Source organism: Macaca thibetana, chromosome 7 (genome assembly GCF_024542745.1).
Source record: "Macaca thibetana thibetana isolate TM-01 chromosome 7, ASM2454274v1, whole genome shotgun sequence".
Classification (NCBI taxonomy): domain Eukaryota; kingdom Metazoa; phylum Chordata; class Mammalia; order Primates; family Cercopithecidae; genus Macaca; species Macaca thibetana.
The window spans coordinates 13913977-13929535 of record NC_065584.1 but is presented as its reverse complement, the minus strand read 5'-3'; the positions used below and the strand labels follow the sequence as shown (position 1 = coordinate 13929535).

Sequence of the window (15559 nt, the reverse complement as noted above, 5' to 3'; positions counted from 1 at the left end):
AAAAAATAACAGAGCCTGGCAAGGATATGGAGAAAAGGGAGCTCTTGCGCCCTGTTCATAGGAATTTAATTTATAAAGCCACTATAGGAAACAGTATGGATATTTCTCAAAAAACTAAAAAGTACCTGTCCTACAATTCAACAATGCCGCTACTTGGTATTTATCCAAATGAAAAGAAATCAGTGTATCAGAATGATACCTGCACTTCCATGTTTATTGCAGCACTATTCACAATAGCAAAAATATGGAGTCAACCTAAGTGTCCATCAATGGACAAATGGATAAGGAAATGTGGTATATATACGTAATGAACTACTATTCAACCATAAAAAAAAAGCAACAGGGATGGAACTGGAGTTTGTTACATTAAGTGAAATAAACCAGGCACAGAAAGACAAATATCATACGTTCTCACTCATATGTAGATGCTAAAAGAAATTGATTTCATGGAGGTAGAGCATGGAAGGATAGCTACCAGAGGCTGGGGAGGGCGTGTCGGGGGAGGATGAAGAGAGTTTGGTTCATGGATACAAACATACAGTTAGATAGAAGAAATGAGTTCTAATGTTCAATAGCAGAGTAGGGTGACCATAGCTAACAACATTATATTGTACATTTCAAAATGCTGTGAGGACTTGAAATGTTCCCAATGCATAGAAATGGTAGACACTCAAGATGATGAATAGCCTAAATACTCTAACTTGATCACTACACATTCTGTGCATGCAACAAAATATCACATGTACCCCATAAATATGTATAAATATTATGTATGAATTTAAGAAAGAATGAAAGAAGCTAGGATTCCAAAAAAAAGGATGAATCAAATAAAGCAAAATGATGTGATCTGACAAAGATGGGTGGTAGGTGCATACTCTGTTCCATTCTCTCCGTTTTTCTGGATGCTTGAAATAGTCCATTTCAGAAATAAGTTCCTTGGAGAGGTCACAGAATACTTTAAAGAGTTGTATATGTTTCTTTCTAAATAATTTTGTATTGAAAAAAATACTTTTAGACTGATTTAGTTGCTGCAGTTCTTGGAACGTGTTTCCTGTGAATAAGAACCAAATACTGGGGCATCAATGTTTAAGAGATAACCTATCTTTTTCTTATCCATTAAATTACTTATCCTCAGTGCTTCTGTAAACTCATTACACACACACAAATGCCTTTTTTTTAAGTTCCAATTTTATTTCTTGAGGACACTTCATTATGCGTTTTTAAATACTATTTTTTATTTCTGACCCATGGATCTTTTGGGAGCTCTTTTGACATAGATCTACTCTAATTGAATTTCTAAAATCATTTACCTCCTTCTGTTTTGTTTTCTTTAGGAACGAGATAAATTCTACTTGTCTCGTAGTGTTGTTCTAGAACTTCTGCAGGCCCTAAAACTCAAATCTCCTTTACCAGATACAAACCTTCTTCTGCTCGTCCAGGTAAGCTTATGCCTGATTTGTAAAACTTTTCATGAGATCCATGTATGTTTGGGAAAATTAAGTGAGGTGTAGAGTGTATGCATAAAACTAAACATCTTTGCCCAGAGATGAGAAATAATATATCTTATATGGACCATGACCTAACTAATAGTATGCACCTGACACTTCCACTGGCTAAAAAAGTCCAAGAAGGAGTATTGATTTTGTTCCTACTGTGAAATTAGTTCTATGGGGGTTAAAAAGAAGAATAAAACAATAATTTTTGTCCTCAAGAAATGCGTGATCCAGTAGGTTAGAGGGGCAGGTCAGTCACCAGAGCTGAGACAGGCCTGAGACCAGAATTCGGGGAACAGGCTGAGGTCTGACTGCAGAGTCAAATGAGTATAGGTGGTCCCTAAATCTCTGTGAAGCAGAAGTGAAGGAGAGGATAGGCCAGGCCAGAGACAGTCAAATGGCAGGATGCACTGAGTGGTACCCACAGTGGGGGATAAGTACGCTTCAGCCCTCAGGGGACAACTGAGGCCGAGGACCACTATAAGACAGACTTTGGAGAACTGTCAACAATTATTCTTTTGGTTTTAGGGCTTCTGAGGGACTAAAGCCTTCTAGTCTACTGTCCTTAACTCAGCATCTTAGGCAGGCATGCAGGTTTTGATGACCTGAAACAGGCTATGATAGTATCATGAGAGAAAGAGGTAAACAAAATCCTAGGGAGAAATTGAAAGCAGCATGGATCCCATCCCTTATGATGTGAAATCAGAGAAGACTTCATGAAGGAAGTAGCATTTGAGTTGGGTCACAAAGGACTGGAGGGTACAGACAAATGTCTTTGCCTGGGATTAGGGTTCAGCCTAGAGAGGTTGACTGGCTTCAAGCATAAAGGAGGCTTAGGCAGGATGGTGGATTACATTAAGGGATAATGGCATGAGGATAGGGTTGAGAAAAAGTAGACTGGCTCTGCCAGAGGAATCAGCAGGTGTTCAGGTAACCTGGCACCCTGCCTCTCACCCAAGGGTTGAGGCTAGATTTAGAGACCTGGCCATGAGCTACAGCTGGGATCAGGGTGTCATTCAATGGCCTTTGGGTACAGTGCCCAGCCATTGCATCACAGCTGTGTCAGCACTCGCTGATGAGCATTAAGACCAGTCCCAGAGTCTGGGCCTGCAAGCTGAGGGTTAAATGATTGAAGGAATATGGGAGCTTGGTATCAAGGAACTAGACAGATTTCCCTGAATTGTGGGTACTCATTTGGAGACATGAGAGATAAGGGAACACTAATGGAGGACCTATTATGTGTTAAGCATTTAATCTTTACAGCCTCATGAAGCATTGGTTCTGTACTGCAGGAGGTGGTTCGGTGGCTTGCCCAAGACCACAGTGCTGGCCTAAGTGACAGGTAGTATCAAGCACCTGATTTCAGTGTGTTAGGACTCACAGCCCAGCTCCCTTCGGTATAACACACAGCCTTGACAGGCCCTTTCCATCCCTTACAGGGATTACTGTAACAGCTCTTAGCTTTTTGCACCTGCTTCATCTCTTTCCACACCAAGCCAATCTTCTGGCCTGTGGCTGCCTAGAGGAATTTTGCTGAAACTCTACTTTTCTGATGCAGATCACTCTTGCATCAGAAACCTAGAGTGACCTCGTAAGGTCTGAACTATCCAGGTCTTCCGTCATCTGGCCACATCTGACTCTTCAGCAGTATTTCCCACTACAAATATTTACTGACCACCTATCTTGGGCTGGGTTCTGGGAATATAGAGATGTGACATGCATATCCTGATAATGTGCTAACTACTCTCATGAAAATCTACACGGTGTATAAAACACTATGGAAGAGGGAGTGGCTAACTGAACCTAGGACACGGAGGAAGGCTTATGAAGCATTATGAGGCCTGACATGGGCCAGGTGCTCTGCAGGGTGCTGAGGAAACAGAAGAATCAGCCATGACATCTTCCTTCCAGGAGTTTACAATTTAGCAATTGAAGTTGACATGTAAATTAAAAAAACAATTCCCACATAGTACAACAGGTGCAGTAGTAGAGATGTGTACTGAGTAAGGAAGTGTTGTTTGTAGAAGACAGTTCACATGGACCTTGAAGGATGCACAGAAGTTCAGGAGTTGACCTGGTAGAGAAGATGAGGAACAACCCTTGTCATTTACTGTTGAATAACCACTGCCTGGTCTCCATACTCCCCCTCCAGAGACTACAAATCATTAGGATCAGAACTGAATTTTTCTCAAAGGCTTGAGATTTATTTAAAAAGTTGGTGTACTTTCAATGAATGGTCTTGAGTTGTCTTTGAAGGGCTTTCTAGGACACATTGAACCCTCAGCGAGTCAGTGATTGCTGGAAAATGACAGCAATGGATGCGGGGCATGATGTCATCAGAATGAAATGGCTCTTATTATACCAAGGTGCTGGACAGCCCAGGAAGAAGACAAGCAAAGTCACAGCCAGAAAATATCTGTGCTCCTAAGGAGAGACGAACTTTGCATTTCTCTCTGTGGATTGCATTGGCCAGGCCCTTCTGCTCACATAGCAGCAGCAACATTGCCTTTGAGAACAAGCAGTGTTCACACAGATTTTTTATTTATTGAATTTTAATTAAGTTATTTATTTTTGAGATAAGATGTTGCTCTGTTACCAGGTTGGAATGCAGTGGCACGGTCTTAGCTCACTGCAACCTCTGCCTCCCTGGCTCAAGTGATCCTCCCACCTCAGCCTCCCAAGTAGCCGGGACTACAGTTGTGGGCCACCACGACTGACCAATTTTTTAGATATTTTTAGTAGAGATGGGTGTTGACCATGTTGCTCAGGCTGGTCTTGAACTGCTGGACTCAAGCTATCCACTCATCTTGGTCTCTCAAGGTGCTGGGATTACAGGTGTGAACCACTGCTCTCGGCCCAAAGAGATCTTTTTGAAGATTCATGGGATCTACACTGACTTGGAGGAGAGGGCAGGTGAACAGGGCTTAGGGAAATATCCCGGGAGGGATTAAGGTTAGCAGCCTGACTGTGTCTGGAGGTCACTTGCTTCTAAAAGTGTTGCAGTTGGGGATGTGCCACCTGAAAACCACTTCAGGGCATTGAAGGTGCTTTCCTGCAGATGGTGAACAGCATTCCCTTAATTGCCCTTTGTCTTGAGCAGAGCAGATCTGTGTGGCTGATCTTCTTGGGGTCTAGCACTCCATACTGTAACTGCTGGAGATTGGTTTGCAATGAAATACATTAGTCAACTGTAATAAGCACTTGTCACAAGATGCCAAAAGAACACTAACAGTTTAAATTACCCAGTGCTTAAGGAAACCACAAAAACAGTGATTATTGCATCACAGTTAGGTGAATAAATAACAAAAATTAAGAAGAAAGACAGCAAAAAGATACTTCCGAATGTGTTTTATGGGTTTTCATCTGCCATTTCATCTTTTTAAAACAAATGTGTGCCTTGTCATTGAAATCGTTAAGTTAGAAAATGTCAAGTTGTAAAATTATTTACATTGAAGGGGTATTTTGGAGACATTTTCAGATCACGCCCAGGAAAAACAACTTTATGGAAATGTTTCAGTCTTCTCCAACAAAATATGTTGAGCATAGTTTGTTCCTGGGTTTCAACACCAAGGGAAAAATAAATTTAAGCCATTTCAAAGTAACAAATCCTTGTTCCATAAACTCTTAAGCAATTTTTATTTCTAATCAGAGAAATAAAAGTGAGGCATGCCCATAAAAAAGGATGAGTTTGTGTCCTTTGTAGGGACATGGATGCAGCTGGAAACCATCATTTTCTGCAAACTATCGCAAGAACAGAAAACCAAACACCGCATGTTCTCACTCATAGGTGGGAACTGAACAATGAGATCACTTGGACTCAGGAAGGGGAACATCACACACCGGGGCCTATCACGGGGAGGGGGGAAGAAGGAGGGATGGCATTGGGAGTTATACCTGATGTAAATGACGAGTTGATGGGTGCTGACGAGTTGATGGGTGCAGCACACCAACATGGCACAAGTATACATATGTAACAAACCTGCACGTTATCCACATGTACCCTAAAACTTAAAGTATAATAAAAAATTAAAAAAAAAAAAAAAAAAGTGAGGCATGCCTTAAAACAGAGTAGTTCCCTTTTCTGCCCTGTGGTCCTGCCTAAGTCATGGAGAGAAGTCTTCTATGGGGCCGCACATGGTATATTAGTCTGTTCTCATGCTGCTAATAAAGACATACCTGAGACTGAGTAATTTATAAAAGAAAGAGATTTAATTGACTCACAGTTCCACATGGCTGAGGAGGCCTCACAATCAATGGCGAAGGTGAATGAGGAGCAAAGTCATGTCTTACATGGCAGCAGGCAAAAGGAGCTTGTGCAGGGGGAACTCCCATTTATAAAACCATCAGATCTTGTGAGACTTATTCACTACCATGAGAACAGTATGGGGGAGACCACCCTCACCATTCAATTATCTCCACCTGGCCCCTTGACACATGGGGGGATTATTACAATTCAAGGTGAGATTTGGGTGGGGACACAGCCAAACCATATCAGATGGGATGAGGAGAAACGTTGTTTCTCTTATGCGTAGTTCCTTTTCTTTTTTTTTTGAAATGGAGTCTTTCATTCAAAAAATGGGCTCTTTCATTCAAAAAATGGGCTTTGTCACCCAGGTTGGAGTGCAGTGGTGCAGTCTTGGCTCACTGCAACCTCCACCTCCTGGATTCAAGCGATTCTCCTGCCTCAGCCTCCTGAGTAGCTGGGATTACAGGCATGCACCACCATGCCCAGCTAATTTTTGTATTTTTAGTAGAGATGGGGTTTCACCATATTCGTCAGGCTGGTCTCAATCTTCTGACCTCGTGATCCACCCACTTTGGCCTCCCAAAATGCTGGGATTACAGGTGTGAGCCACTGCACCTGGCCTAGTGCCTCTTTCTGTAGGGTTTCTCAATTGCTTTTTTCTTGCCCTTGACTGCCTGGGTCCTCCAGGTGTTCTCTGTAGAATGGTGGAAATGACAGCCTGCTCTCTGGAAGCTTCTTTTAGGCCAGAGATCTAGGCTGGAGTCAGAGGAACCTTTCCCCTTTACCTATGGGCATCATCAGCTCCTGGCACTTGGACAACCAAGCTTATATCAGGGACAGATGATCTGCCAGGAGCAGACAGTGACTTTCTTTATGGATATCAGTGACCATCATCTGAAGGCCACCCAGTGAGGGTGGGTATAGTTAACTGAAAATGCAATTTGCAAACATAAAAAAAATCAGTAACCAGAAGGAAAAACTCCCTAGGTGATCCATCACAAATGACACCAGTCCCCATGCTGAAAACAGAGTCTGTTGCTCCAATGTTGCGTTTCCCATTCATTCTTTCACCCCATAGGGAACTGCTGGTATTTCCTCTACTACTTTTCTGATGAATAACAGTAGGTAGATGAGCTCACTAAGATGGAACCATTTCTATTCTTCTCATAGATAGACCATACCTTTGTGTTACCAAATACTCTGGCAGTAAGAAAGACCCCTTAAAGAACAAATAGAATGCTCGTCCAAGAAATGTGGAATCATCCAAGTTTTTTTTTTTTTTTTTTTTTTTTTTTTTTTTGAGACGGAGTCTCACGCTGTTGCCCAGGCTGGAGTGCAGTGGCGCGATCTCGGCTCACTGCAAGCTCCGCCTTCCGGGTTCCCGCCATTCTCCTGCCTCAGCCTCCTGAGTAGCTGGGACTACAGGCGCCCGCCACCGCGCCCGGCTAATTTTTTGTATTTTTAGTAGAGACGGGGTTTCACTGTGGTCTCGATCTCCTGACCTTGTGATCCGCCCGCCTCGGCCTCCCAAAGTGCTGGGATTACAGGCTTGAGCCACCGCGCCCGGCCAATCATCCAAGTTTTAAACCTGTCAAGACAGCAACTGCTACCAATCTGCTTTTTAATTCCTAGAAGTTCTCCCTGGAGGCCTGGCGTCATGGGGAATTCCCCAGCCTGCTCTATGGTGGTTGTCTAGCCATGACCACTGATGTTTACATATAAAGTTGTTTTACATATGAAGTTTACATATGTAAAGTTTATGTGTGAATTTACATATGAAGTTGGGTGGCCTTAAATGTTCAAGTGGATTTTTTCTTTTTAAAGAAAGAGAGGCGTGGAGATAGGAAAGAATTTGCTGAATAGAAAAATGTCATTTCAGAGTCCAAATTGTTGATCCCCAGGGCATAGTTCTCCTTTTGCATTTTGGACAGATACACTAGCACATTATTTTAATTCAGATCTATTGACATTTTTGCTTTTTGTTTCCAATATTTTCTCTTTTGCTGGTTTGCTGTGGATATTTTTTGTGTAATAGGTTATAATTGTTCTCAAGATAGAGTTTTCATAATAAGTGATAACTCATTAATAGCCACCATAAAGACTGTTTAAGTTCAAATCAAAAGGAATTTCCTTAGCTCCTATTATGTGTCAAGAGTAGATATTCAGCCGGGCGCAGAGGCTCACGCCTGTAATCTCATCACTTTGGGAGGCCAAGGCGGGTGGATCACGAAGTCAAGAGATGGAGACCATGCTGCTAACATGGTGAAACCCCGTCTCTACTAAAAGTACAAAAATTAGCTGGGTGTGGTGACATCTGCCCGTAGTTCCAGCTACTTGTGAGGCTGAGGCAGGAGAATTGCTTGAATCCAGGATACGGAGGTTACAGTGAGCCGAGATCGCGCAACTGCACTCCAGCCTGGCGACAGAGTGAGATCCCATCTTAAAAAAAAAAAAAAAAAAAAAAAAAAAAAGAGAGAGAGAGTAGATATTCTGCTAATTTGCGCGTACCACTCCCACTCTGTGGGATATACCTGCATATTGAAGTTATGAGAAATCGTATTGTGAAGAAAGGTTTTCTTTTAAAGATAGGTTCGTTGTGGGCTGGAGGACAGAGAACTGGTGGAGGAACAGCTGTTGTTTTTAATTCACAGAGTTACCATTGAATGGGGTTATTAATATTAGTTGAGTTAGTAACAGTCTGATCACTCTATGAGATGAGAGGTGAAGACACTGTTTTGGGTATCATTTTGATAATGAATTTAGTAATGACACATAATAGATACCGTGTTTCTGTTGTATTCATGGGGGAATGCATATTTCAGTGCCCAATTTCCCTCAAAGTACAGAACTCTTCCTTCAACAGCAGTCGTCATTTCCTTCTCTGATTTTTGTAATAGCATTGTATTTTGAGCAGCTCTATAAAATCATAATAGATTTCTTTTTTCAGTTTATGGTTGGCAGCCATATAAAACAAAGACAGAAAGGTTTAGTAAGGTTTTAGTTGTGTATCTGATGTAAAAATATGCTGGATTACAATGCATGGATAAAAAATAATAGATGATTTCTGAGGCTTATGCACTTTTATTTCCTTTGATATGCCAGATTCTCTGTGCACCTCCTTTACTTTTAGGGTGATTTTTGATTAATTCTGACTAGTAAGAGTTCTCATAAATCGGACAGTTGGATCCAACCTCAGATCTTGATGCTGTGTGATTGCTAACCATGCTGAAATGTGCTTCCATCATGCTCTGCGTTGCACTTTACTGAGTATCATGGGTGGGAAAGTCATCCACTGAAGGGAGATACAGACATTTAAAATTTTGCTTCTTCACAAACCTTATCTTCACCTCGAGGGCCCATCCAGGCCATGCAAACATACTCGAGTGGGGTCCAGGACTTTAAACCATCCTTAAAGAGACAGCTCTAAGTGCGCCCCTTACCTCACACAGTAGATACGGCTCTGTCTCCCCTGTGGCCTTTCTTGGCTCTGCAGTATCATTTCTGTTGTAAAGAACTTAATTAAAATTAATACTGATGTCCTCGCTAGAGGTTTTGGAACGCAATTATAAGTTGTTTGTCTTAGACTGAAGACTTAGATAGCTATTTATTTATTTATTTGAAGCAGAGTCTTGCTCTGCCGCCCAGGCTGGAGTGCAGTGGTGCCATCTCGGCTCACTGCAACCTCTGCCTCCCAGGTTCAAGCGATTCTCCTGCCTCAGCCTCCTGAGTAGCTGGGTTACAGGCATGCACCACCACACCCGGCTAATTTCTGCCTCAGCCTCCCAAAGTGCTGAGTCTACAAGCGTGAGCCACCACACCTGGCCTAGATAGCTTTTTAAAATGAATTTTGTGGGAAAACATGCAATCTCTACCAGGAGGCTGCATTGGGAGGGTTCCTTCTGTTCACTGTGTATGTCTATCAAATATCAAATATTTCAGGTTTTGTTTTTTTTTTTTTTTTACTTATAGATTTTGACTGGAGTTAAAGGCTTCTCATTTTCTAAAACCTGGTTTATTTACTTTTCCTTACATTAGAAATAAGCTTAAGTTACATGAGCAGACATAGCAAACCTGAATAAGATAATAGAAAATGCTAGGTATTCCCAGGATGTTACCAGTTGCCACTTTCTATGCCAGATTCAGAGTTAATGGCTAAATAGATTCTTCAGTTTTCTGTAACTGTATTTGAGGCAAATGGAAATGACAGAATGTTAATGTGGAGATCTGTGTCCACTCCTGTCACACAGCTCTCGGGGACAGCTCTACTTATGCCCTCTTGCCCCCACTCAGTTACATACACTTACATGCTTTCCATGGAGGACACCCCTCCCACACGTGAAGACCAGCTCTTGGCCCTGAGGCTGAAGTCTAAGGGTTCCTTGGCCTCAGGAGGCCTTTGGCTTAGAGGTGTACCCAGTTAGCCAAAACCTGCTACCTGTTAATAATGCTTAGATTTAAACCCCTGACTAGCCCAATAATATGCTAGTTTCTGTTCCTTTGTTCCATGGTTCCTCATCAGGCCTCCTAGAGATTTACTCTGTGACCCTAGTTCATATTACTTCTCCCCAGTGTGACAGGGACCGAGCCTGCTGACCCATTCAGCTTCCCCTTGCCTTCCAGTATGAGAACAGAATGAATGAGAAGGTGGAGCAATTGGTGCTGAAACTTCTGAACTCTGCACAGCAGCAGTTCCAGATCCCAAAGTTGTTAAGGCTACTGGCCAGAGGCCAGGAAATATAAATTAAACAGGAGCTAATTGCTTATAGCAAACTCTACTTCATGGTTAACTTTTTCTCCTAAGACTATTAATAAATAGTGGAGTGCCTGCATTAAGTGAGAAACACCTGTCAAAATCTGTAATGAAGCAAATTAAATTGTAATCTGGCAAATGCATTCTTGTAATGCTCTCAAGTCATAACTGACTAATGGATTTGCTTCGTAAACTCTCACTGAGCCCCTCTGAGGTGTGCGGCACCAAGCTAGTGCTGGGGATGAGGTGCCTCAAGCCTGTCCTCATGAAGAGCTCATAGCAGGTTGAGAAATAGACTCACAAGTCACTGCAGTCTGATGTGGTGACTGGTACAATGGAAGTGTGTGAAAAGTCCTCTGGGCGCCCAGGGAAGGAGTGGGGGTCTTTATCAGCGCAGAGGATACATGTGGATGAATAGGGGCAGGAAGATGAGATGCTGAAGGTCCTCTGTGGGGAAGAAACAGATAGGATACTCACTCTGAGGTTGATTGTTTTTCTGGTTTCTTTCTAAATATATGATACGATAATAGAAATCATGAAACTGTATGAAATGTGCTTACAGTAACTGTCAAGAAGTACTAAACAATAAATAGAATGACTTCTCAATAAATCTGACAATGCTGACATCTTTTATTTTTTCCTTGATTGAATGCACCATTTCAGTGCCACTTAACAGTCTGGGTAAAGTAAGACTCTGTGTATTAATTTTAGTACTGTGATTCTGAGTTTCTGGTAGGAATGAACCATCATGATTAGCAAATCTGATCTATCCAAGGCAGATTGTCATGAAAATAACACGAATTAATTTAAACCAAGTTAATAAAATGATAAATGACTTATTACTGTCCAGATACCCTTAAAAATAATTGTCCTTTCACTTTTTTATTAGTTTATTTGTGCAGATGCTGGAACCAAACTAGCTGAGTCAACAATCCTGAGCAAGCAGATGATAGCCTCTGTACCTGGAGTAAGTCCTGTCCAAATTCATTGTCTACATACTTATATTTCATAGAAATAGCAGTTAAGAATGTAGGCTTTAGACTTACGTCAGGGTTTGAGGCCTGCCATTTACTAGCTATGTGACTTTTGGAAAGCATTTTAACCTATAATTCTTTGATTCGTATCATCTGTCAAATGGGATATAACAGGGTTTAACATATAGATTTAACAGGGTTTAACATATAGGTTGAGGATTGAATGAGATAATGCATGCAAAGCATATGAGCAAGGAGTCAGACATAGTAAATGCTGTGAAATGTTATCTATTAAAAATAATATTAACAAACATTGCCTATTTTTAGATATTTTAGTTATTTCTATATTTTTCTATTGTAATTAATATGCAAAGAACATCTTGTGCCTAAATCTTTGTCCATACTTCAGACCATTTCTTTATGATAGATTTCTGGGAGTAGAATGACTAAACTATGTTTTTTTTTTTAAGGGTTCTGTGGTGTAATACAAGGTCCTATGCGACAAAAATCCCAATTCTCAATGACTTACGAAAGTTTAGTGTTTGCTCAGTGAAGTTTAGTAGGGAAAGGGGGATTTCTACGTGCATGCTCAGGGATCAGGTTTCTTCCATTATGTGCAGTCCACTGCAATCAGCTTGATTGTGGTTGGGGAAAGGGAAGAGAATATGGCCCATGGGGTTTTCACAGGCCAAGTCTAAAAGTGTGTGGTTTTTTTTCCTACTCACATTCCATTGGCTAGAACTCAGGCACATGACCACACCTAACTGCAAGGGATGATGGGAAATGTGGTCTAGTTGTGGGCCAAGGAAGAAGACAGGCCTGGGGAGTGGCTAGCCAGTCTCTGCTGCATGCTCGCTCTTTCCTTCATTGTTTAATTCTTTAAAACTCATTATTTGCTACCTATGCCATAGCTAAAAAAAAAAAAGTCCCTAATAATAAAAGTGTTATTGAAATCAGTAATTAAAAGATGAACATTCCAACAATGGAAAAGCAACATACAGTCCCCTTTCTGATGACCAATAAGCCATTAAAAATAAACCTTTTACTCTGACTAGCAATCAATGAATTGTAAGTTAATATGAAGTATAAAAATATTTAAAAATATAAAAATTAAAATTGGCTAGCCAATCAGCAGATTTTCTCTTTAAAAAAAAAAAAAACACCACTTCATCAGGGCATGAAAGACATATAGGAAGCTGCACATCTTTAATGTATGTGACTGATGAGTTGGGAAATGATTATACATTCATGAAACCACCACTGTGATCTATGCCGTAAACATATCCATCACCTCCAACAGTTTCTTCCTGCCCTATTTGTTTGTTTGTTTGCTTTTGTTTGTTTGTCATTAGCAATAAGAGCACTTTACATCAGATCTACCCTCTTAGGAAATTTCTAAGTGTGTAATACAGTATTTCTAACTCTAGGGACTCCGCTGCCCAGTAAATCTCTAGGACTTACTCACCTTGCATAATTGAAGCCTTGGACCTCTTGACTAATACCTCCCCATTTTTCCCTCCCCAGCAGATCCTCCTCAATGATTAGACTTATTGAGGGTAAAATGAAACAGGCATTCTTCTAAGTTACTATTGGTAGTAAAACCAACCTTGCTGGAGGGCAGTTTGACAATCTTCTTTTAGGAATATGTCTGAGAAAATAAATATGCACATGTTTTATATCAAGTATGTTTATTAAAGCATCACTTAAAATAGCAGAAATATGGAAACAAAACAAATGTCTAACATCATCAGGGTATTGTTTAAATAAAATAAGGTGCATCCATAAGATAGACGATTATGTGCCTACCAAATCAAAGTTTCAAATAATATTTAATTAATTGGAAAATGCTTATGATGTATCTAATTAAAAAGCAAGTTAGAAAAATGTTATCTCAATCTTATAAACATTATATGTATGTTATATACGTTAAAAAACTTTAAAAAACTTGGAAGGAAATATTAACAGTAGTTTTCCCAGAGGTGGAGGACAGGAATTAGGATTACGGTGATTTCAATTTTAATTTTAATGATCTATGTTTTCCAAATTTCCTATATTAAACATGTGTTGCTTTTATAATCTAAGAAATATAACTTTAAAATCAAATATTAGTTTTGAGGAAGAATTAGCTATGATTTGCTTCAATTCATGAGTTTGAGTTTTGAATATTTTCAACTTTTTAATCATTAGTTTTCCTATGAAATAAATATAGATCTTCTGAAACAAATAGAGCTTGACTTATTTTGTTTTGTTTCTTAAATAACACACCTAAGGTTATTCTTAAGCTTTGCAAAGTAGAGAAAAGGGAGGAGGGCTTGGAAATTATATGTTTTGTTTCATAAGTATATATGGCTCACTAAGAGTCTCCTGACCATGCAGTGAATTTTAAGGCTTTTATTAGATGCAGTTGGCTGTCTCTAGAACAAAAGTGACTTAGTGTTAGTAAATTCTTTGCTCTCATTTTTTGAGATTCAAACTTAAAAGACAAATACTGAATAATGCTCCTAGTAATTATTTTCGGTGACATTTGCCTAGTTGAAATGGTATAAAATATTGCCTATGAAAGAAACAAATCCCTTTCAAGAAATTCAAGAACAGAGTCTCCAGTCCTATTTGCATGACATGTGAAAGGTCAGAGAAAATGGAATAAATCAGGGGGAAATCCTTTCTTGCACGAAAGGATTAATATTCCAAAAGCAGGAACACAATAACCTTTTATAATTCCTTCACTTGATTTAAATTAAAAGAAGACAACTTTGGAACGTATGAAATGCTTGGAAAACACTCTGACAGACTGCCAATGACCTTATTTTGCTGTCTGTTATCCTGTCAGAAGAACTGACAAGCGTAACATTCTAGAAGAGAGAGAAGGTGATATAGTTCAGTACCGTGCAGATTTACATGAATATGGGAAAATGAGAGCCACTGGGTGAGCTAGTTAAGTCTATAATGTTCCAGATTTTCCTAAAGAAAGCTGAGGAAGGCCTTTAGCATAGTATTCATCTGGCTTCAAAGCCTGCCTCGTTTGATCCACATGATACCCGGCCTGATGTGTGGCTTCTCTCATACGGCTTTGATATAGCAGCCTGCTTGTTCATTTTCCTTTGCTTTGCTTATAATCCTAAATTCACTGCATTCTCAGGGAGAGCAGGCCGATGCCATTTAACGACCTAAAACACAAACTTGCTTTCTTTTCCTTCCAAACTTTTCAAACACACTTCGAGCATGTGGGGAAGATGACCATTTTGTTTCTTTCCTTTATCCCCTAGCAAGAACTTGACTGTAATACATGCATCTATTTAATAGTGTACCTACTGTGTGTAAAAAGTTAATTTGCAAGTGACTTGACTAGTATGAGAATTTTTGACTCTTTCAGCAAACACGATGCTTGTTTGTATACTTTTTTGACAGAAAATAGATTCAAGATTCTGGTGGTAGAACTTGGTGGCATGTATTTTATGTGTAGCTAAGACTTCCCTAGAATGAGAATGTGTTGCTATGTTTTGGAATGAATGATGTCCTAAAGACTCTGATACTAATGGCATGACATAGGCTGAATCTTTGCATACAAAGCAGTTTAAAAACAAGCACACACATAGAAAATCAGTCCAATAACCCAGTGGATAAAAGCATTTAGCCCCATCTCTCATAGGCCTCTCCTGTTTCTTTGTTCTCCGCCACAAACCTTCTATCAATTTTTGTCCAAATGCTGAGCAGTCAGAGACTATGCTGAGAGTAATGGAGTGAGTCAGAAATCCAGAAAGTGAAACAACTCCTTAGTAAACAACGTGAAACCAGAGTAAGGCAATCATTGCAGTCAGGGCAAAAATAAAGCTGTGACCCAGCTGTGTCCTTGTGTTTCAGTGTGGGACTGCAGCGATGGAGTGTGTGAGGCAGTACATCAATGAAGTGCTGGATTTCATGGCAGACATGCACACGCTGACCAAACTGAAGGTGAGATGACCACCACCTGCTCATCCTTCAGGTTCACAAAACAGAGATGCTTTGAGAGAATTAAGTAGACCATAGGGAACTTATTGCTACCTGGGGAGGCAGCTGTGGCACTGTTGAGTAGTCCCTGCCTTGGGGGATCAAAGAG

The 15559-nt window shown here is 40.3% G+C and overlaps 2 protein-coding genes across 17 annotated transcripts in view; one reads left to right on the top strand and one right to left on the bottom strand.

The window, feature by feature from the left end:
- Window positions 1–15559, bottom strand: part of LGMN (legumain) — a 1022235-nt gene that overhangs the window by 972277 nt on the left and 34399 nt on the right. The gene's annotated exons all lie outside the window — the stretch shown is intronic.
- The window catches only part of UNC79 (unc-79 homolog, NALCN channel complex subunit), a 277488-nt gene that overhangs the window by 241060 nt on the left and 20869 nt on the right, over window positions 1–15559 (top strand). For all 16 annotated transcript variants that reach the window (XM_050798992.1, XM_050798985.1, XM_050798983.1 and 13 more), the window contains 3 exons: window positions 1335–1439; window positions 11379–11456; window positions 15325–15414. In XM_050798992.1, the coding sequence (XP_050654949.1) occupies window positions 1335–1439; window positions 11379–11456; window positions 15325–15414 (273 nt within the window). The remainder of the gene's footprint in view (window positions 1–1334; window positions 1440–11378; window positions 11457–15324; window positions 15415–15559) is intronic.